Here is a 20,694-nt window from a genome sequence, read left to right on the forward strand (position 1 = left end):
GGTGCAGCTTCTGACCAGGCTACCACTCTTTGGAGAAGTATATAGTACAGTGGCTAGAGCTCCATGAGCTGCAGTTCCCACCACATTCATCCACTTGAGTTCAGCAGCCCCTAGGAGGACTCAAAGTCATGTCTAGGCTTGTTACAATGATAGAAGAATGAAACCTATCCTTGTCCCCAGGAGACACTTGAGTTGCCGATGTTCCCATGGTTCAGCAGAAAAGATCATCAGCAACAATGAAATTGGCAGAGCTGCACGGATAAGGCAAAGCAGCAGTGTGTGGGCAGTTGGCAAATGGAGGTGATCAGCCACTTGTTTATCATCCCATCACAGTTTCTGCAGGTTGAAATATTAGTGTAAGGCTGGGGACACTCATGCCATGGGCTGAATGTTATTACCCCATCTGAACTAACATCCTAGGCATCCTTAGTGTCCATAGGCTTGTGGTGAAGTGTCAGCCCTTTGGTGTTAAGCTAAGCTGACACAGACACCCAGGATTTGCAGTATACTGGGTAAGATGTGTTACTTTTCAATAACTTGATATATTTATCTTAAATATAGTCTTCTAATAGTACATAAATTGCTGACATAACACCATAGACCTTTATTTATTTGTTTTAAAGACAAGGTTCTCACTATGTAGCCCTGGCCTGCCTGGAACTTTTCTATGTAGAAGACCAGGCTGGCAGCCAGGTGGTGATGATAAATGCCTTTGATCCCAGAACGCAGGAGGCAGAGACAGGTGGATCTCTGTGAGTTCAAGGCCAGCCTGGTCTACTAAGTGAGTCCCAGGACAGCCTCCAAAGCTACAAAGAAACCCTGTTTCAACCCTCCCCCCAAAAAAAAGACCAGGATGGCTTCAAAAATCACTGTGGTCCACCTGTCTCTGCTTCCCGAGTGCTTATTAAAGATATGTCCCACTACTCTCTACCTGATTTTTCTTTATTAATAAATTGTCTCTAAAAGAGGGATGGAGAGTTGACTCAAAGGTTAAGAACACCTGTTGCTCTTGCAAAGGATCTGAGATCAGTTCCCAGCACCTATGAGGTGGCTTATAACCATCTGTTAATGCCAATCCTAGGGGATCCAACACCCTTTTCTGACCTCGGTGGGCACTAGACATGAACATAGTGCATAAACATACATATAAAATAATAAATAAATCTTAAATAATTGTATAAATTGTCTCTTTATTTTTCACCACATGTCTTGGGTGCAATCCTTTGTCCTGTTATGGTAGGGGCCTCTGAGAGCCACGGAAAAGAAAAACAGAAAATAGCCACTTGGGCTGAGCAATGCCCTTGAATGTATGTAAACTTGATTACATCTTGCCTTCACCCCCATCTTTGCTTAGTGGTCCCAGGAACCATGAAGGAAAGGCAGGAAGGCCACCATGTGGTTCAGTTTATGCCAAGCTTATATGAGACCTTGCTACATTCTCTGTGTGACCTTCCTTTCCTCCATATCTAGGCCATTTTCAGAATCCTACCTGAAGGTTTTAAAATATCCAACAGAATTGTAAATTACCATATATGGAAGACAAGAGCCTGGAATCAAGTGCCTTTTGAACTCAAGCTTGAGCTGTTAACATTCTGAACTTAGATTGGGACCCAACACTAAGCACATTTTCTACCTTTCTTTCTCTTTATCTCTGGATTCTGGCCAAAAGCCTAGTAAATGTGCTTTTCCTTTCCCTACTACTCTTGGCTTTCTGTTTCTGTGACCTTCATTTAAACAAAAAAGGCCCTGTTCTCTAAGGACAATGAGGGCACATGCCTTTAATCCCAGCATTCAGGAGACAGAGGCAGAGGGATCTCTTGAGTTCCAGGACAGCCTGGTCTAGAGAGTGAGTTCCAGGACAGCCATAACTGTTATACAGAGAAACCCTGTCTTAAAAAAAAAAAAAAAAGGCTCTGTTCCCTAAGCAGCTGTAGAATTGTAGAATTTCCAGCTTATCTACTGATTTCTACTTCTATTAGGGTTTCTATTGCTGTGATGAAACACCATTACCAAAAAGCAAGTAGGAAAGGAAAGGGTTTATTTGGCTTACACTTCCACATTGTAGCCCATCATCGAAGAAAGTCAGAGCAGGAACTTGGAGGCAGGAGCTGGTTCAGAGGCCATGGAGGAGTGGAGTGCTGCTTACTGGCTTGCTCTCTACAGCTTGCTCAGCCCCCTTTCTTATAGAAACCAGGACTACCAGTCTAGGGATGACACCACCCATAATAGGCTTCGTCTGCCCTATCAATCACCAATTGAGAAAATGTCTTACAGTGGGATCTGATGGAGGTATTTTTTTGAGGTTCCTTCCTCTCAGATGACCTTAGCTTGTGTTGACATAAAACTGCCCATTATACCCACTCTACTGTTTTTCTTTCACTTGTTAATAAAATTGTTCTCAAGTTTTCTTCCAAGTCTATTTCTAAAGTCTTTTGTTAACAAGACTATGAACCTACATAGGGAACCCCAGAACCAAGAACAGGGTCTCAAATAGTCGTTTTCATAGCAGCATCACTCCCAGCATTCAAAAAGTGGACACCTCCAAGTATCCATTGACAGCTGAATGCATAACGGAAACATGGGCAGTCGTGTAATGAAATACACTTTTTTATAAAGGGAAGGGAATCCTAACACTTGGTGTGTGGATGAATGCTGTATAGAAGAGCCAGGTGCGAGAGGACAGGCACTGATGCTTCAAACCCACAAGAACAGAAAGTAAACTGTGGGTGCCAGGCCTGCGTGCGTGTTTCTATGGAGATAAGAAAGTTCTGGAGTTGGATGGTGGCAAGGGCTGTGCAGCAGTGTGAAGAATGCTGACCGGAATGCATTAACAATGGTCTTACTGACTGGTTTTCATCAACTTGACACAAACCTAGACTTATCTGGGAAGCGGGAATCTTGAGAAAATGCCTCTATAAGATTGGCCTGTAGGAAATCTCTGGAGGTATTGTCTTAATGGCTGATGTGAGAGGGTCCAGCTCACTGTGAGTAGGTGCTCCCGGGTTCTATCAGAAAGCAGGTTAAAGAAGCCCCATGAGAAACAAGCCAGTAAGCAGCTTCCTCCATGGCTTCTGCTTCAGTTCCTGGAGTTCTTTCAGCAATGGGTGTGACCTGAGAGTTTTCTGATGAAACCCTTTCTTCCCCAAGTTGCTTTTGGTTATGTATAGACAGTGGCAAAGTGTCTGTATTTAATCACACAACGAACAAAGAAATGCCTGAGTAATTTTTTCTATCTTTTCTTCTGGCAGAACTGGGGAAGGAAACCAAGGCTTTTTGCCTGCTGGAAAGTGAGCTATTTCCAGCCATCTTCTTGCATTTTATTGGAGACAGGATTTTAAGTTGCCGAAGCAGGTCTTGAACTGGTATCCTCCTGCCTCTGCCTTCCGAGAGTCTGGGTGGGATTGCACACCGGACCCGACATAAGATGGCAAATTTCACGTTTATGTATTTAACCGGCATGAACAGGAGCCAAATAAGGAAAAGGGCGTCGGACCGCTCCAGCCTAATCTGGGCTTGCGCGCCCATCCACAGGCTAAGGCCCCGCCCACTTCTCGTCCCACGCACGCGCGTTGGCCGCCGCCGCCAGGGGCCGCTGTGGCGCCCGCCCTCACTCGCGCCCAAGATGGCAGCCGCGGTGCTGCTCCGGGGCGCGGCTGTGGGGTGTGGAAGCCCGGCATGGCGCTGGCGGGCGAGCTGGATCCCGAGGAGCTGCTTGGCCCGTGGCTCCGGCCTTCTCGGAGGCAACTCCGAGGATGGCGTGGCCTGGACCTGCTTCCGGCTAGACGAGCGCGCCTTAGTGCGCGTGCGCGGTCCGGACGCTGCGCCCTTCCTGTTGGGACTGTTGACCAATGAGCTGCCGCTTTCGGGTCCTCCAACCGGCACGGCTCAGCCCTCTGCGCGTGCGGCGTATGCCCATTTCCTGAATGTGCAGGGACGCACACTCTATGACGTCATCCTGTATGGGTGAGCGTGGGCAGCAGGGCGGGGCAATAGGAGCGAAAGCCTGCTGGGGGAGTTGGCTTAGGAGGAGGACTTTCAGGAGTGGTTGGACGCTCCAAGGAAGGGTGTCTAGGATAAGATTCCCAGGGGATGCTGGCTAGACACCGCTGAGAAGATGCTGAATTAGATAACTCTGGAAAAGGCTTCCAAAGGAGGATTATCTAGATCTAGAGAAGGAGTCCCCTAGAGGCTAAAGTCCAGTGGAAGGCTTTCAGGTTGGGCTAGTTACTTGGACAGAACCTTGTGCCTCTGCTCCCAACCAGTCAAGTCAGAAGCTCTTGTACAGTGGCTTCTGGAGATACGCATCTTCAAGAAGGGGCGTCAGCCCTGGTTGTCACTCCTCACTGCATGGAAAGAGAGACTTAAGCGGGGTCCTTAGGCTTTATTCAGAGAGCCACTCTGCACAGCCACTCTCTCCACTGTCACAGGTTGTACCGGTGTTCTGAGTGTCCAGTTTGTTCCTTGCTTCTGGCTCCCCTTTGCCTGTTTGCCTGTGTGGTCTCATCACCTATGTAGACCCGACTGTGACTGTAAATAGCGTTTGCTGGCCAGTCTGTGTCTTCTTGCGTTCTCAGTTGCTCACCATTCCAGGACCTGAGCCCTGAAATCGCAGCACCATCTAGCAGCCAGAGCTGAAGACCCACCCTACCAGAGTCAGGGCCTGGCTGCCTGTCTGAGTTGCCTGGTGTCTTTCTAAGTTGGGTTTTGGTAAGCATCTTCAGTAGTCACCAGGTTCTCAGAGTCAGAAAATGTGGAGATGACTCAGTCTGGAGGGTCTTTCCCAAACCCATTCCAGGATGAAATTGGTCACTGAGACTTGGCAGCGATGACATCATTATCCACTAATTGTCTGCATTCTGTGGGGGAAACCTAGACTATTTCCAGGTACTGAAAGACCACAGTGATGTGCCTTCTAGAGATTTTTTTTCCCCTTGTATTACATCACTTAATGGACTTTCTGAATCTAGAACTGAGTCAGCAAAGGACAGCCTCTGGGTCAGACCCAGTATGATGCTTTGGTGTATAGAGTTCTGTGAGAATCCTCGCACATCCATTTTCCTCCCTCAGCCCGGACAGTGTCTTCTGGTCACTGTGAAGGCTATGGTGGCTAAGGACCTTAAGTCTAGACCAGTCACTGCCCTTGGTAGAAAACACCCATGGACCCCACTCTGGAGACTTGGATCTGACTACATTTCCAAGACGTCATCATTTCTGTCTGTTACCAATAGGCTGCTGGGAGTCCTGGGCCAGCAAGGAGAAGCTATTGAAGTGCTAGTCTTTGGTGGCTTTCACTCCTCATGGTGGTTGGCAGGGGTTGGCTGTGTAGTGGCAGTTGCTCATGGAAGCAGGAGCATGTGGATGCCCTCTGTGTTGAAGACCTTGAGCATCTGCAGCCTTGGCCCTTCAAGTGTTTACAACTCTTGTGGATGTAGAATAGGGTTCCTCTACTCTTGGCAGCAGCCAATATTATAGCTGGGATTCCTTAGCTGTTAACACCAGCCATTGTCACAGCTCCTCTGACCAGGGTATTAGACCCTTGGTTCTAAAGGTTTGATTGACATCTCGCTAAAACTCTTCAGTGTTCTAGGCCTGCAGTTTCTCTTCTCTGGCTCTTTGCAACCTTTTATCCTTTTCCAGGCTCAGCTCCCTGCCACCCCCTACCTCCCCCATCTCTCTGCTTCTGCTGCCTTCTTTCTGCCCTGGCTGTTGTTGAACTGCTCAGCTGTTGTTTCAGCTCTCATCCAGCTGGCAATCTTGTCCTCCCTGCAACTTGGCTTGTCAGCTGCCAGGCTGTGGCCACCACTGTTGTTCTGCTGCCTCTGCTGACCTCTGCTGTCCCTGCTGCTACTTTCTCTGTTACCAGCCCAGCCTCCACTGGGGCTGTTGCTCTCACACTAGGGGTGAAGTTCAGGGGAGTCTCCCCACAGACTCACTAAGTGAGCCTCCACAGCCTGTTTGTGTAGCCCAAGAGGAGCTTTTGAACCACTCACAGACTTACTTATTGACACTTTCATTGTGAATGGCTGAGAATTGTGTTTGGACAGTCATAACTCTGTGTCTTCAACATTAGTTAACTGTAGTCCCTCTTCTAGGTACCAGGTAGATGCTATCCATCTGGCCTTGGTTGGAAATGGTTGCAGTATCATCTAGAGTTCATTGAGACTTGTGATGGCAAAAAGTCTGATAACAAAACAAAATCGCGTTGGAAGTTGTGCTTTTAGCAGTGGCTGCTGGCATAGGGTAGTCTGCTCCCTATATGACAATCTTTTTGCCGAGAGAAGCAGGGAGAGTCCCACAGCTGCCAATTAGTAAATAACCCATACCTAACACCCTTGCTTATTCATGAGAAAATAAGCACCAGGATGGCATGCAAGGAAAAGCTTAAGTAACTTGGTAGGACCTAGAACTGCCTTGGGAACAAATCTTTAGGCATGTCTGTGAGGGAGGTTCTAGATTTGGGTCGCTGTGGTGAGAAGGCCTACCCTGAATGAGGACAGCACCATCCTATGGCTTGGGATACTAGAGTGAATAAAAGGAGAACACAAACTGCACCAGTTTTCATGTCTCTGCTTCCTGATTGGGGTTGCAGGGTGATCTGCAGCCTCAAGTTCCTGCTTACCATGCCTTCTCTCAAATTGACTGTACCCTCAAACTGAGCTTGAATAAATGGCTCTTTAAGTGGCTTCTTTTCAGACACTTGGTTACAGGAGTGAGAAAATTAACTAATACAAATACTTGCAGGCTTCTTTTTTCTTTTTTTGTAAAGGATCTCATGTGGTTCAGACTGATCTTGAGTACTCTATATAGCAACCCTGAACTTATGATCTGTAGTCTCCACCTCCCAAATACTGGGATTACAGATGTGTGCTACAATACTCAGCTAATAGTGATGTGATTTTTTTTTTTTTCTGAGACAGAGTTTCTCTGTATAGCCCTGGTGAAACTCACTCTGCACATTAGACTGTATTTTAACTCACAGAGACCCTCCTGCCCCTGCCTCCTGAATGCTGGGATTAAAGGCACATGCCACCACTGCCCAGCAGCTAATAGTGATTTAAAAAGAACAAGAAAACAAACACAAAAACCCCCAAACAAACAAACAAAAAGACAAAAACACCCAGAGTTTTACTGTTCCAACTCAGGGATAGGTTAGTCTCTCTTATTTGCCTCAGGCATTTATTTCTTTCCCTCCTAAGGCTTTCATATTTACTATTTTCCTTACTTATCTAGGGCTTTCTGTTTCAGTGATTTTTGATACAGGTGATCCTTGACCCTCCATGGTTGGCCTTGGGTCCCCCCCCCTTTGTGGCTCTGTGGATCGCACCCAGGACTTCATGCCAGCACTCTACCAGAGCTATATCCCTACCATGAATTAGAAATTTTTGACTGTGGTGGTGCAAAAACTACATATATTCAGTAGGAACTACAACTGGAAGTTTTAATTTGGATTTTTTCCTGGGATCTTTGGCTCAACATTCACAGTGCCTCAAGTAGCTATGAACCACAGGGCTACTGGAGATCTGGGGGTGGGGGGTGACAACACGTGTGTTGTGTTGCTGAGCTATGATATTCTCCAGCAGAAGCTGAAGACTCATTCTATTCTGGTCATGGCTGTGAAGACACTGCCTGTAGTGTCTTGGGTCCCATTGTCTTCCTTAAGGTTGCTGTCCCTTTTGTCTTTTCCCAGAGTCTTCTGCCCTCAGGAAATCACCGGTGCTGGGAAAGACTTTGGTTTGATTTCTTAGGGCCTTTCTCTTCTATTCATGTTTTCCTACCTGACAGAGCTATCTCACCAGGCCCTATTAGTGAGCTGGCCTTTCCATCTTTGTGCTATAGGGGATGTGCCCCCACCAGGAGCACCTGGCTTAGCAGCCTCAGTACCCACTCAGCGTGTGACTTGCTGTTCTGTATGCCCTCTTTTTTTTTTTTTAAGATTAAAAAAAGATTTATTTTATGTGCCTGCTTATTTTGTCTGCATGTATGTATGTGCATTTGTACATGCCTGTGGATGGTTGTGAGTCATCACGTGATGCCAGAAAAGGAACCAGTCCCCTGCAAGATCAAGTGCTTTTAACTGCTGAGCTGTTTCTCCAGCCCCTGGTCTCACCTATGAGAGTCTTACTATGTTCATGTGCCAGGGTATACTAGGAAGGGGCTACAGGTGGGCTAGATTAGGGGAGAATCCAGGTTGCCCAGTGTTTTGTGAAACCCTCTCTCTTTGGTTCTCATCCAGTTCAAGGTCCTATCTTTCCTCAGCAGTTAGAAGAATGGTCACAAAGGGGTCCCAGGCTGTTTGCTTGGCTATGGTCATTCTTTGCCAGGTACCTTCTCTGCATTTTTTTTTTTTTTATTCTTTTCTGTCTTTGTTATCTGTGTTTCTTTGTCTCTTTTCCCCTCTGTGTCTCTATTGATATCTGTCTTTTCTTCTCCATTTCTGAAATGAACTATCATTTAAAGTTCATTTAAATATTTATTTGTATGTGTACGTACCTGCTTGTTTGTGTGCACACTGTGTATACAAAGTGTCTGTGGAAGCTAAAAGAAGGTATCAGATACCCTGTAATTAGAGTCACAGACAGTTGTAAGCTGCTGGATTTGGGTGCTGGGAACCAAACCTTGGACCTCTGTAAGAGCGCTTAACTGCTGAGCTGTATTTCTAATTTCTAGTTTATTATAATTGGGTATGTATGTAATTGTTGTATGTGTCTCCATCTCTACATTGTTAGTTTTTTACACTATTTATTTATTTTGTGCTGTGTGTGCATGCCATGGTGTAAACTTGGAGGTCAGAGGATATCTTTAGGGAGTTTGGAAGTTCTTTCCACTATCCTGTTCCTGGGGGTCAAACTCGGGTTGTCAGTCTTGGCAATACTGAAGCATCTCATCAGCCTTGCTGGTGCACTTTCTACCAGTAAGTTTAGATCTGTCTTCACCATGGAGCCAGAGTGGCTGTGTGGTCCTGTCCTGGGTAGTTCTGTGGACAGGAGCCTGGCTGTGAGCTGCTTTTGTGCAAGCCCAGTCTCTGTGTGGACAGTGTGCCCTGTTAGTGTTTCTGCTTTACCCTGGTGCATGCCTGGGGGGGGTCCCCAAATATGCAGGGACCTGAGTCTGCCTCATCTCTCCAACCCCTGCAGAATGAACACTGGGCCTCTGTTACATCTGCCTGTGCACAGGTCAGCTTGGGTCTCTGTGATCTCAGGCTACACCTGGGTTCCAGACGCCCTGTGATTGGCACTGAGGAACAGGGAGGCTGGAGGAGTAGGCTGGGGCAGGCGCCTGTGCATACAGTCACCTTCAGAGGAGCTGTTTCCCAGGTGGTGACTGTACACCATGGACCTGACAGTCCATTTGTGGCTCCAGGTAGTTTTGGTACCTCCTGGTGAATTCATTCAGTCCTTTTTTAAAAAAATGTCTTTCAATAATGACTTTAATTATTGATTAACAAATGGGAAACAATATTTTAATGCATTTTTAAATTATATAATGGTTGAATAAGGGAATGGAACATTTCCTTTTTTTAAAAATCTTTTAAAATTATATTTAAATTAGAAACAATCTTATTTTATATATCAATCCCAGTTCCCTCTTCCTCCCATGTCTCCCATTGATCCCCCCATCCCATCCCCCATCCACTCCCCAGGGAGGGTGAGGCCTTTTATGAGGGAATCTTCAAAATCTGTCAAGTCATTTGGGGGAGGGCCTAGCCCCCCCTTCCTGTGTATCTAGGCTAAGAGAGTATCCCTCCATGGGAAATGGGCTCCTGATATTTGTTCGTGCACTAGGGATATATCCTGGTTCCACTGCCAGAGGCCCCATAGACTGTCCAGTCCTGCTAGCTGACACCTTGTTCAGGGGGCATGGTTTGGTCCTATTTTGGTTCCCCAGCTGTCATACTGGGGTCCATGAGTTCCAGCTTGCTCTGTTTCTGTGGTCTTGACTCTTTTTCCGTCATTCCTTCCTCTCTGAAACTGGATTCCAGGATTTTGGCTCAGTGCTTAGCTGTGGGTCTCTGCTTCTGCTTCCATCAGCTACTGGATGAAGGCTCTAGGATGTCATTTAAGGTAGTCATCATTCTCATTATAGGGAAAGGGCATTTACGGTAGCCTTTCTACTATTGCTTAGATTCCTAGTTGGGGTCATCCTTGTGGATCTCTGTACAATTCCCTAGTGTGAGATTTCTCTTTAAACCTATGATGGCTCCCTCTATTGATGTGTCTCTTTTTGCTCTCCTCTATTCATCTCCCCATTCAATCTTTTCATCCCTCATGTTCTCCTCCCCCTCCTCTTCTCCTCTTTCTCCTCCCTCCCTCCCCCCTCTCTCCTTTGCAGGATGTCTGGATGTCTGGTACCCAGGCCTTGACCTCCTACTTGTCCTTTTGTTTTGTTTTGAGACAGGGTTTCTCTGTATTGCTTTGAAGGCTGTCCTAGGACTAGCTCTGTAGACCAGGCTGGCCTCAAACTCACAGAGATCCACCTGCCTCTGCCTCCCAGTGCTGGGATTAAAGGTGAGCGCCACCAACCCCTGGCTTCCTACTTGTCCTTTACCACCACAGCCTCTGAGAACCCAGATCCTTGTCACTTGCCCTCCCCCAATCCAGTGGGGTGAGATTCTCTACCACAGGTCCTAGGTGGAAGGAGACCAGGTCGGTACCAGCCATTGTAGGGTCTCTGGGATCAGCAGCTGCCAGGATAGTGCTTCATCTACCTCTGCCACAGCTCTGCCATACATGGCAGCTGGGGGCTGCCTGTCTTGCTAAGCAGCAGCCATAGTGCTCTGTGGTTCATAGCTGTGGTGTAGGTTCCTGTCTCCAAACAAGTTGTGCAGGTACAGCCATCTATGGGTCTGAGCGCTCTCTTGCATAGGTCCCATCAGTACATTTGATAAGCTCGGCCATGTGTGGACAGACATTGTTGTCTTGTGTTGGTTTCCACAGTACATTTAGTTGCCTGTATGATCATTCCTCTGAAGGTGTCTTGTGCGGCTGAGGGCAGGGCTCTGTGCATCTTCTTTTTTCTTTTTCCCTTCCTTCCTTCCTTCCTTCCTTCCTTCCTTCCTTCCTTCCTCCTTTCCTTTCTTTTTCCCTCTTTCTTTTATTCTCCTTCTCTCTCTCTCTCTCTTGTTTTTGTTTTTTTGAAATAGTTGGTTTTGCTTTGTTTTTGGAGGCAGGGTTTCCCTGTGTAGCTTTGGAGCCTATTCTGGAACTCGCTCTGTAGACCAGGCTGGCCTTGGACTCACAGAGATCCACTCTTGCCTCTGCCTCCTGAGTGCTGGGGTTAAAGGTGTGTGCCACTACTACCACCTGGCCTGTCTGTGTTTCTTGACAAGATTAAGGTTTACCTGCTCCTAATGTTTCAGAGTAGACCTATACATCCTAGGTCATGGCTCTGTACATTGGGCATCTTCATTCGCCTGTCTGTCTGTCTGGAGGCAATCAAGAGGCACAGTCTCATGTCATTGTGCCCATGGCCTTAGCCAGCAGACTGGAGGGGCAGCGCCATGCAGCCCAGGATGCTCTTCTCTTTGTTTCTGTCTTCACGAGCTTGGTGGGCTGGCACTGGGAAGGAACTCTGGCCAGCCCTAAGCTGGTGTCTATCTCCTACAGACTCCCTGAGAGCACCAAGGAGGCACCAGGCTTTCTCCTGGAGTGTGACAGCTCTGCGCTGGGCACCCTGCAGAAGCACCTGACCATGTATAAGATCCGGCGGAAGGTCACTGTGGAGCCACATCCAGAGCTCCATGTGTGGGCTGTGCTTCCCTGTGCCCCCCAGGCCCCTGAGGCTGCACCACTAGAAGAGAGGATGGAAGCTACCACCATCCTTACCCGTGACCCCCGGACAGTACGTATGGGGTGGCGGCTTCTCACTCAGGATGACGGCCCAGCCCTGGTGCCCAGGGGACAGCTTGGGGACCTCCAAGATTATCACATACACCGGTACCAGCAAGGTATGAGTAGGGTAATGTGCCAGGCTGGTGTTGGGGAGTGATGGGGAGATGCAGGGGACCAGGTGGGCCCCGGAAGGGGCAGAGAGGTTGGGTAAAGTTGGCTTGCAGGGTTGAACTTCATACACTGCAGGCCTGCACTTGTTGCTGGATATGCTATACTCATCCTCTTTGTCTTTGAACCCCATAGGCATCCCTGAAGGGGTCTGTGACCTGCCCCCAGGCATGGCCCTACCTCTGGAGTCCAACCTGGTGTTCATGAATGGTGTGAGCTTTACCAAGGGCTGCTACATTGGACAGGAGCTGACGGCCCGCACCCACCACACAGGTGTCATTCGCAAGCGCCTCTTCCCTGTGAGGCTTGAAGGGCCCCTGCCTGCCAGTGGCATCAGTCCTGGCACCTTAGTGATGGTGACTGCCACAGGACAGGCAGCGGGCAAGTTCAGGGCTGGCCAGGGACGTGTGGGATTGGCCTTGCTGCGGTCAGAGACAATCAAGGGTCCTCTCCACATAAAGACCTCCGAGAGCCAACAGGTGGCTGTGACTGCCTTGGTGCCAGACTGGTGGCCCACAGCTGCCAAATAGCTGGATGCACTGGAGCTTCACTGTCCTTAAAGTTAGCAGGTGCCTCTGAGGCTCTGCCGAAGGTCTTCCGACTCTGTGTGTTGCACCCCGTTGGGTATGAGTTCCTTCTCCTGGGATGTCCTGGGACACACCCATGTGTTCCAGGCTAAGGATTGGCTGCTGTTTCTTGCAGAGGGTCCTCCTCTTGTGGTCTTTTCTCCCCCAAGAAGTCTGTGATTGAGAAAGAGTAGCCATCCTGATGCTGGGAGAGGGAAAGGGCTGAGCTCCCTTTTGAACCAGATTCTGAAGGAGATTTGATATAGTACACGGGCCAAGGTGAGGGTGAGGCCTGTGTCCAGCCCAGTCCCCTAACCTTGTTTGCCCTTGGAGGAAGGTACTCTGTGTGCCTGCAAAGTTGCTGGGCCAGGCATGCTGGCTTTGTGTTCTCTTGAAACACATCTCAGGGTGGGTATTGCTTGGGTTGTGTGCAGGGTGGGGATCCCTTGAACTGGGCATGTGTTCTGTGAGCCACAGGGACAGTGTGTCCACTGTCTCAAGGGCTCTTTTCACTCCTCGAAGTGAGCTGCTGTCTTTTCACACTCCACGGGGAGCTCAGGAGGCGTGGCACCCAGGGCTCAGGTCCATCTGGGAGGAGCTTCTGCGTGACTAACCTTTTTTGCTGATTTGGGATGTCACTGTGTGCTTTTAGTAGGGAGTGACTTGCTGGTGGGGTGCATATCTCCCTCTGAACCACTTTTTCTAACCTTTGTAATGTGAAATAGGGGTCTTGCCACAAAGCCTAAGGACTAGTAAAGTGCAGTCTGCAAACAGCCCCTTTGGATCTCTTGCTTCATTTTGGGCAGGTCTGGTAGAATAGACCCACGGGACAGCTGTCTCTGGAGATCAGTGAGCACACCAGATAAAAGCATCCAACTGTTGTAGCTATCTAGCTCTGGTTGGTCTTAAACTTGAGATTCTCCTGCCCCAGCTTCATGAGTGCTAGATTGACAGGCATGTACCAATGTGTTTCACAACATACACCTATGTCTCTCTCTTTCAAAAGATGTATTTTGTTTTTATGTCTGTATGTGTGTGTGTATGCATATGAATGTATGTCTGGGTGCCTATGGAGGACAAAACAGGGTATCAGATACCTTGGAGTTAAGAGTAACCGGTATTTCTGAGCTGCTGGATGTGCACGATGGGAATTGAACTTGGATCCCCTGCAAGACCAGCAAGTGTTCTTAACTGTGGAGCCATCTCTTCAGACCCAATACATTTATTTTAGCAGAGTTCTATGGGCCATACTGGGCTGGCAGTGAGTGGGGAGGCCCGTGAGTGGGTGCCCAGGCTTCAGGGTTAAGGTGGGTAACTCTGAACTATTTTCTGCAGTATCTTCAAGGTGAGAGAGACCACAGAGGGCTGGAGCGAGGGTAGCCTGGGTAGTTTTTGGAGCCAGGGACAGTGGGAACTCTAAGAACTGTGACTTTAGAGGCTGCCTAGGCTAGGGTTCTAGGCACACTCTGAACTGAAGTGCAGTTTGCAGCAGCTTAGAAGGAGGAATGGAGGTTGGTGTCCCAAGTAGACTGGTGATTTGGGGGTGGCCTCTCTCTGAGGCAGGATGTGATGGGGGCTTCCCATGGTATTGAATGTCAGTGTTGGGGACAGGGACCTGGCAGACAACTTGAAGGATGGATTACTTTGGCTCACAATTTCAGGAGGTTGCAGTTCATAGTGGAGTTCATGGCACTGGGAGTGTGGCAGAGTCCGTTACATGGTAGGGCACCAGGAAGCAGAGAAGGGCATCCACAGGAAGGTATACCCTTCGGAACAGGACAGACCTCACACTCCACAGGTTCCACCGCCTCCCAAGTGGTGCCATCAGCTGAGGAATACCATGAGGTCAGATGTGAGCCCATGGAGGACATTTCCCATCCAAACCACAACACAGGCTACATACTTAGGCTGTGCAGTTCCCAGCATGGCTGAAAGACCCCATCTGTCCTGCTCAGATGGGTTGGCTGGCCTGGTCTGTGACTGTGCCCAGTGGCTGCCTCTCCACTCAGGAGCAATACTGCAGTTGTATTGAATATGGATGTAAAGGATAGAATCAGCTGTGCTCTGGAAGCCTATGACTGCTAGGCTCCTGCTTACTCTACCTGGCAACTTTTAAAATTGACATGGGGACCTCTGTGGATTCCAGTCAACTTCTTTTTGGGGTGAAGTCATGTGACTGGCTTTTGCTCCCTCAAATCTGATGGGGAAGTGCATACACAGGTTTGTGCCTCTGGGCTTTGTCCCTCACACATTCCAGCTTTCAGGAGGCCAGAAAGGTTCTAAGGCAGCCCCATTGGGCAAGGAAAGGACAAGTCCCAAAAGAGGGAGGTGCTGCTTTGGCTCCAGGCACTGCCCGCTGCCTGCTGTTGGGTCTTGAGCTCTGTCTCAGACGTTTAGAAAAGCAGTCCCACACAGTAGAAGAGCTAATAGGCAGAGTCAGCTGTGCACTGGGCTGGTCTACAGGGACCTCAGGGCAACTCTTAGTGATCAGGCATGCATTTGGTCTTCACATTCTCACAGGGATCTGCACGGACCCCAGTGTGGGCACTTGAAAACCATTAACTTTTCCACTGTATTTTGCAAAAAGTTCAAGGCTGTGAAAAATAAACTGATTAAGGAAAAGAAAGGTGTAACTTATTCTGGAGAGTCCCCCACCCCCCACCCCCATTCCCCAAGACAAGTAGGCTCTCACTTTGTAGCTCTGATTGGCCTGGAACTTAGTCTGTAGACCAGGCTGGTCTAGAACTCATGGAAGTCTGGGATTAAAGGTGTGTGTCACAAAACCTGGCTTGTTTTGTTTTTTGAAAACCTCCAAACCAGGCTTTGGGGAATGCATTCCTAGGATACAGGGTCCCAAAACTTTTGACACCACATTCCAAGGAGTCTGTTCTGCTCTCTGCTAAGGTGGTAGGTCAGGAGTGGCTTTGGGAAAGGAAGTCCCCTGGAACTTGTGAGGCCAGAAGGCAGGAAGGAACAGGGGTAAATTTACTTACACCAGGGCTGCCCAGTGTGAGGGCACAGGTGATGTAAATGACTTTAGTGGCTCAAGCTATATGGGTGGTTCCCAATCACTGGGCACCTGGCTCCCCAGAAAAAGGTTGAGGTCTGCTTTCAAGAGGGTGGGGGGGGGGGGAGGCTCTAAGCTGAAGCCAGCACCAGACTAGGAGCTGACTAGCCTGGGAAGTTTCAGATGCCAGAACCTCACAGTATACTGCAAAATTACCACACATGCTAAATAGACTCTCACGAGAAAGGGCCAGAAGATAAACGTGAAATATATTAGAGGTAATGATTTACATTTGAGTTAGAACAGGAGAGGGACTAGCCATTAGCAGAGAGTAAGGCAGGAGGGAGAGAGAGCCTTTAACAGGTACAAGGTCACAGCAGCTGAAGCAAACACATTCTCTTCTATTACACAGAAGGGTGACCAGACAATGACACTGGTCATATCATTCAAAATAGCTGGAAGAGCATTGTGAATGTTCTCAGCATAAAGAAATAGTAACTGTGTAATCCAGTCATCCTGGAGCTCGAGAGGAATGCATGCACTAGCCATCACACGGGCCCCCTAAGACACTTGATAATTAGCTGCCAAGTTAAAAATAAAATGTGAGAAAATGAGGACTATTGAATGGATCAAGCACATTTGTAAAAAGGGAAGTTCTAAGGTAAAAGTGGAGTATGACAAACACATGCTCTGGCATGTCCCATGCTGCAGCAGTAGGATCAGAGTTCAAGGCCAGCCAGGGCTACATAGACCCTGACTGGAAAAAACCAAAACAAAACAAAAAAACCGCCCCCCTCCATAAGGACACCTTTGGGCATGTTTTCTGGAGAATTGGGAGCTGGGGGTCCCTGAGCCCCAAGAGTGATTGATCGTCCTAGAACAGAGAGAAGACAGGAGAATGTGAGCTAGGGTAACAGACAAGAAAGACAGTGTCATACAGCATTCAACGACTTTAGGGAAATTCCAGAAGGACCGGAAGAACACCAGCAGGGGTGTAACGTAAATTATATTGGTAAATTGTTTTGTGCCACATGCTGTTGAAGCTTGTTGAAAGTGGGTTCTTGGAGTCAGGAGGGTTTCCTTATCCTAGACTCCAGGATTTTTGTCTCAAGCCCCCACACCCATATCCTTGACCTGAGTTATGTTGTCCCCATGGCTCTGTAAATGGAGAATGGAAAACAGAAAGCTGCTAAGGTTATTAGACACATTGTAGTGGAAGAAAAGCTCAAGGGTCAGACCTTTGCAACAGTCACCATTGTTTATGCTCTGAGAGGTGGGAGGTCCTTGCACCCTCCCCAGGGTGCCCTGCTGTTATGCCAGCTCCCACTCACAAAGAGCTGTGGGATGAGCAGCCTCCTCCTGGGTTCTCTGCCAGATTCCTCCATGGGGAAGATGACCCTGTGAGTGAGGCAATGGGACGGAACCAGGCAGGCAGTGTCAGATGGGCACAGCTCCAGAGCTGACTCTTGGGTCCCTCTAGCCCTGTCTGGCCAGTTTCCAGGCTCAGTCTCTGGTGCTTCTATGGCCTGGTTTGCTTCAGGCCTAGGACATCCTGTTTGGGGACCAAGGTGGTGCCATATAGGTATGTGACAGGGACAGGCCACATTCCTCACTGACAAAGAGGAAGCAAATGGACCAAGCAGGTCATTGAGAAATAGGAAGCTACTGGACCAATCACACGTAGGTGACAACCCTTCCAGAAGGGGCTCTGTTCCTTAAGTTCTTTCTTGCCTTTTTTTTTTTTTTTTAAGAAAAACAAACAAACCAACAACAACAACAACAACAAAACAGACTTGTATTTCCAGTACTGGCCTTGAAGTCAGTATATAGCAGAGGATATCCTTGAACTTCTGAATCTCCGGAATCCACTCCTAAATGCTGGGCAGACAGGTATGCACCACTAGACCTGGTTTATGTGGTACTTTGTGCAGCTAGCAATCACCGGTTCCTGATTTTACCCCAGCTGCCAGCCTGAGAGCAGATGGGCAGCCTAGCACCTACCACAAGACAGACAGTCATGGCTGCGGAGTAGGTGTGGTTCACAGTGAGCCCTGAGCTCTGAATCCCCCATCTTCAAGCCGTATATGGTGAGCTGTTTGTCGGGTTATTTGTGTCTATGGCTCCAAGTCTCCACCACAGCCCTCCTGTCAGTCCAGGGGGCTTGCAGTCTCCTCCTGCTTAGATCATCAAGACATTTCAGGGTGGGCTCAATCTAGCATTTTTGAGCACGAAGCTGGTGTTGCTTCAAGGCCATGCTGCGGAAAAGCCAAGGGTCTTAAGTTGTATATTTTCTAAATTGCAGGGAATATATGTGAAACACACACATATATAAGGAAAGTGCCATGACATACATGTGGATGTCAGAACAACTTTTGGGAGTTGATTCTTTCCTTCTAGTGTGGTTCCCATGGGTCAATCTTAGGTTGTCAGGCTTGGCAGCAATTGCCTTAAACCACTGAGCCAGCCACCTCTCCAGTCCTTCCTTTTATGAACAAGGCTGCCATGAATGTGCATTGTTAGTTTATGGTGATGAGTTTGTATGAAGCAGTTGAATTGAATCATATCTCAGAACTTTGGCTTAATTAAAAAACATTTATTTCATGTGTATAAGTGTTTTGCCTCGTTGTTTGTCTGTGTATAACACTGTGTGTTGTCCATAGTGGTCAAAGGAGGGTGTCAGATTGCCTGGAACACGAGTTACAGATTGTGAGCTGCTGTGTGGATGCTGGGACTTGAACTAGGGTCCTTTGCATAAGCAGGCGGTGCTCTTGATGAGCCATCTCTCCAGCTCCTCTGCTCAGCTTGAGTTTTATGATATTCAATTAGTGTCCTATGACTTTTAAAATAAATGATCACAAACTGGTGAAAATTCTTAAGAGATCTAAAAGCAAGTGTGGGTGGTGCTTGTGTACCCTGAGAGGTCTCAGGGAGGAGCCTTCCCACCTCTCTCAGTTCCTGGTGGGCCTGGCATGTACCTGCTTCTGCCAAATCACTCCAGCCTCTGCCTTCCTCCTTATGAAGGCATCTTCTGTGTGATTTCCTATCACATGGCCTCAGGGTGTGTCTGTAACTGCCTCTGTGTCTACATTTCCCCTTATACAAACACCATTTACTGGACTGGACTCACCCTACTGCCCTTGTCTTGACTGGATTGCTGCTTCAAGATACTCTTTCTTAATAAGCTTCTATCCCAGGTTCTGGAACGAGACTTCAGCATAGCCTTTTATTTATGTATGTATTTTAAGTATATGGTTTTGTTTGCATATACACCTGCACATTAGAAGAGGGCATCAGACCCCATGGGGCTACAGTTAGAGATGGTTGTGAGTCACCATGTGGCTGCTGGGAATTGAACTCATGACCTCTGGTAGAACAGTCAGTGCTTCTAACTGCTGAGCCATCTCTCCAGCCCTCAGCCTAGCCCTTTGAGAGGATGCCCTCTATTCTATAATATGTTGGAAGCAGCGGCCCAGCTGTTTCTTTTCTAAGAGAGATGGTTGCCTAGAGCATCCTTTCCACTACTCCACAGGGATGCTTAGGTCTAAGTGTGAGGGATGGCACTCATGTGCTACACAGTCATCAGTCTGTTTATCTGCCCACGAACACCAGAATGAGCAGTGCCAGAGCTGTCAGATTGAAGTAGAGTGGCTTCCATCTGTCTTAACAGAGTAACTGAAGTGCATAAGGGCTCTGCCAGAGCCATAGCCCTGCTTACAGGCACCATACAGCGGACACTACAGGGATGCCTCCCATAACTGTGGCTCACCTTTGTTCCTGATCCTCATAGCCAAGGGTCCTTGTTTCAGAATATCTGCTGTGATCCTCCTCAGTTCACTTTTCCGAACATCCTTTCTTCTCTGACTCTTGAAGCTGCTTGTTCCCGTGCTGTGCTGTACTCTCCACTTCCTGATAAACTTAATTCCCACTAAGTCTCTGTGGTTGTTAAGTTGGCATTAGTTGGCAGAGGCTAGAGACTATAGTGATGGCTTAGCTGGGAAGGAGCTTGCCATGCAAACATGGGGACCTGAGTTCAGTTCCCAAGCATCTGTGTAAAAGGATGAGCATGGCTACCTACACCTGTAATCCCAGAACTGGGGAAGGAAAGATAGGATAATGCTTGGGGTTTGTTGGCCAGCTGATCTAGCTGAATTGGTCAGCTCCAGGTTTAATGAGAGACCTTGTCTCAAAAAATAAGTTATATAAGTGGGTTGTGGTGGCTCACACCTTTAATCCTAGTACTCAGGCAGGTGGATCTCTGATTTCGAGGCCAGTCTGGTCTATAGAGTTCCAGGATGACTAGGGCTACAGAGAAACTCTGTCTTGAAAAAGCAAAATAAAACAAAAGATAAAGTGTAATAGAGGAAGGCATTTCCCATCAACCTTTGGCCTCCTCATCATACTTATATACACAGATGCATGTGCACTTCTATAACAGTGTGTAAACACTCACACACACACACACACACACACACACACACACACACACACACACACAAGCATGTATGGGTAGCTCTATGCTCTCTACTCTCCAGCTGTGCTGGCCTTGGCCATGCCTGCTGGAGAGTGAGCTAGTAATTGGCACATGGGTCCTGGGCACCTTTGTGGTGTATCTACAGTTGATTTTGTCTTGGGCACCCCTCAGCTTAGCTATGGGACAAGAAGAAAAATACAGGATGTGAAATGAACTGATGATGGCTAGAACCTGATGTTGGGAACATTAAGTTTGGCACTTGAAGCTCTTCTGAGAGATCAGAGACCCAGTTGTTCTGAGTCACTTTGTAGGGCACGGGAGTAGGAAGTGCCACTCTCTAACCATGATTTGAAAGGTTGCCAAATTAAGTCACCCAGTTTATTGCAGCTGTCAGTCTCTCCCCCTAGGAATCTTAGCAGCTGTTGGGGTAGAAGGTGGCATTCACTTCCATGACAGCTCCTAGTTCCATCGACTCTAATTTTAAATTATGACTGGGGGAGCAATGGCTGGTGCTGATGCGGCCAACGCTGACACGAGGCCTCCTATGCTTTGTCTCCCTTGGACACCTCAGAAAGGTTTTCCACAAATCCTTTCACACACATCCCTTTGCTCAAAGGGTTCTTCTTGACATCTATTTTAGCCAGTGTAAGATGG

The 20,694-nt window shown here is 48.0% G+C and overlaps 1 protein-coding gene across 1 annotated transcript; it reads left to right on the forward strand.

Annotated features, from left to right (window-relative positions):
* Window positions 1-3,471: 3,471 nt before the first annotated feature.
* Window positions 3,472-15,188, forward strand: Iba57 (iron-sulfur cluster assembly factor IBA57). The gene is made up of 3 exons (XM_051180577.1): window positions 3,472-3,963; window positions 11,604-11,944; window positions 12,132-15,188. The coding sequence occupies exons 1-3, from the start codon at window positions 3,623-3,625 to the stop codon at window positions 12,524-12,526; spliced, it is 1,077 nt and encodes a 358-aa protein (XP_051036534.1). The 5' UTR covers window positions 3,472-3,622; the 3' UTR covers window positions 12,527-15,188.
* The last annotated feature ends 5,506 nt before the right edge of the window (window positions 15,189-20,694 follow it).

Source organism: Phodopus roborovskii, unplaced genomic scaffold, assembly GCF_943737965.1.
Source record: "Phodopus roborovskii unplaced genomic scaffold, PHOROB, whole genome shotgun sequence".
NCBI lineage: Eukaryota > Metazoa > Chordata > Mammalia > Rodentia > Cricetidae > Phodopus > Phodopus roborovskii.

Excerpts from the sequence above, each read along its gene's own strand:
- Iba57 (XM_051180577.1), top strand. The coding sequence starts at position 3,623 with ATGGCAGCCGCGGTGCTGCTCCGGGGCGCGGCTGTGGGGTGTGGAAGC. Across the intron at positions 3,964-11,603 it reads TATGACGTCATCCTGTATGG|ACTCCCTGAGAGCACCAAGG; the intron begins GTGAGCGTGGGC and ends TATCTCCTACAG. Across the intron at positions 11,945-12,131 it reads CATACACCGGTACCAGCAAG|GCATCCCTGAAGGGGTCTGT; the intron begins GTATGAGTAGGG and ends TGAACCCCATAG.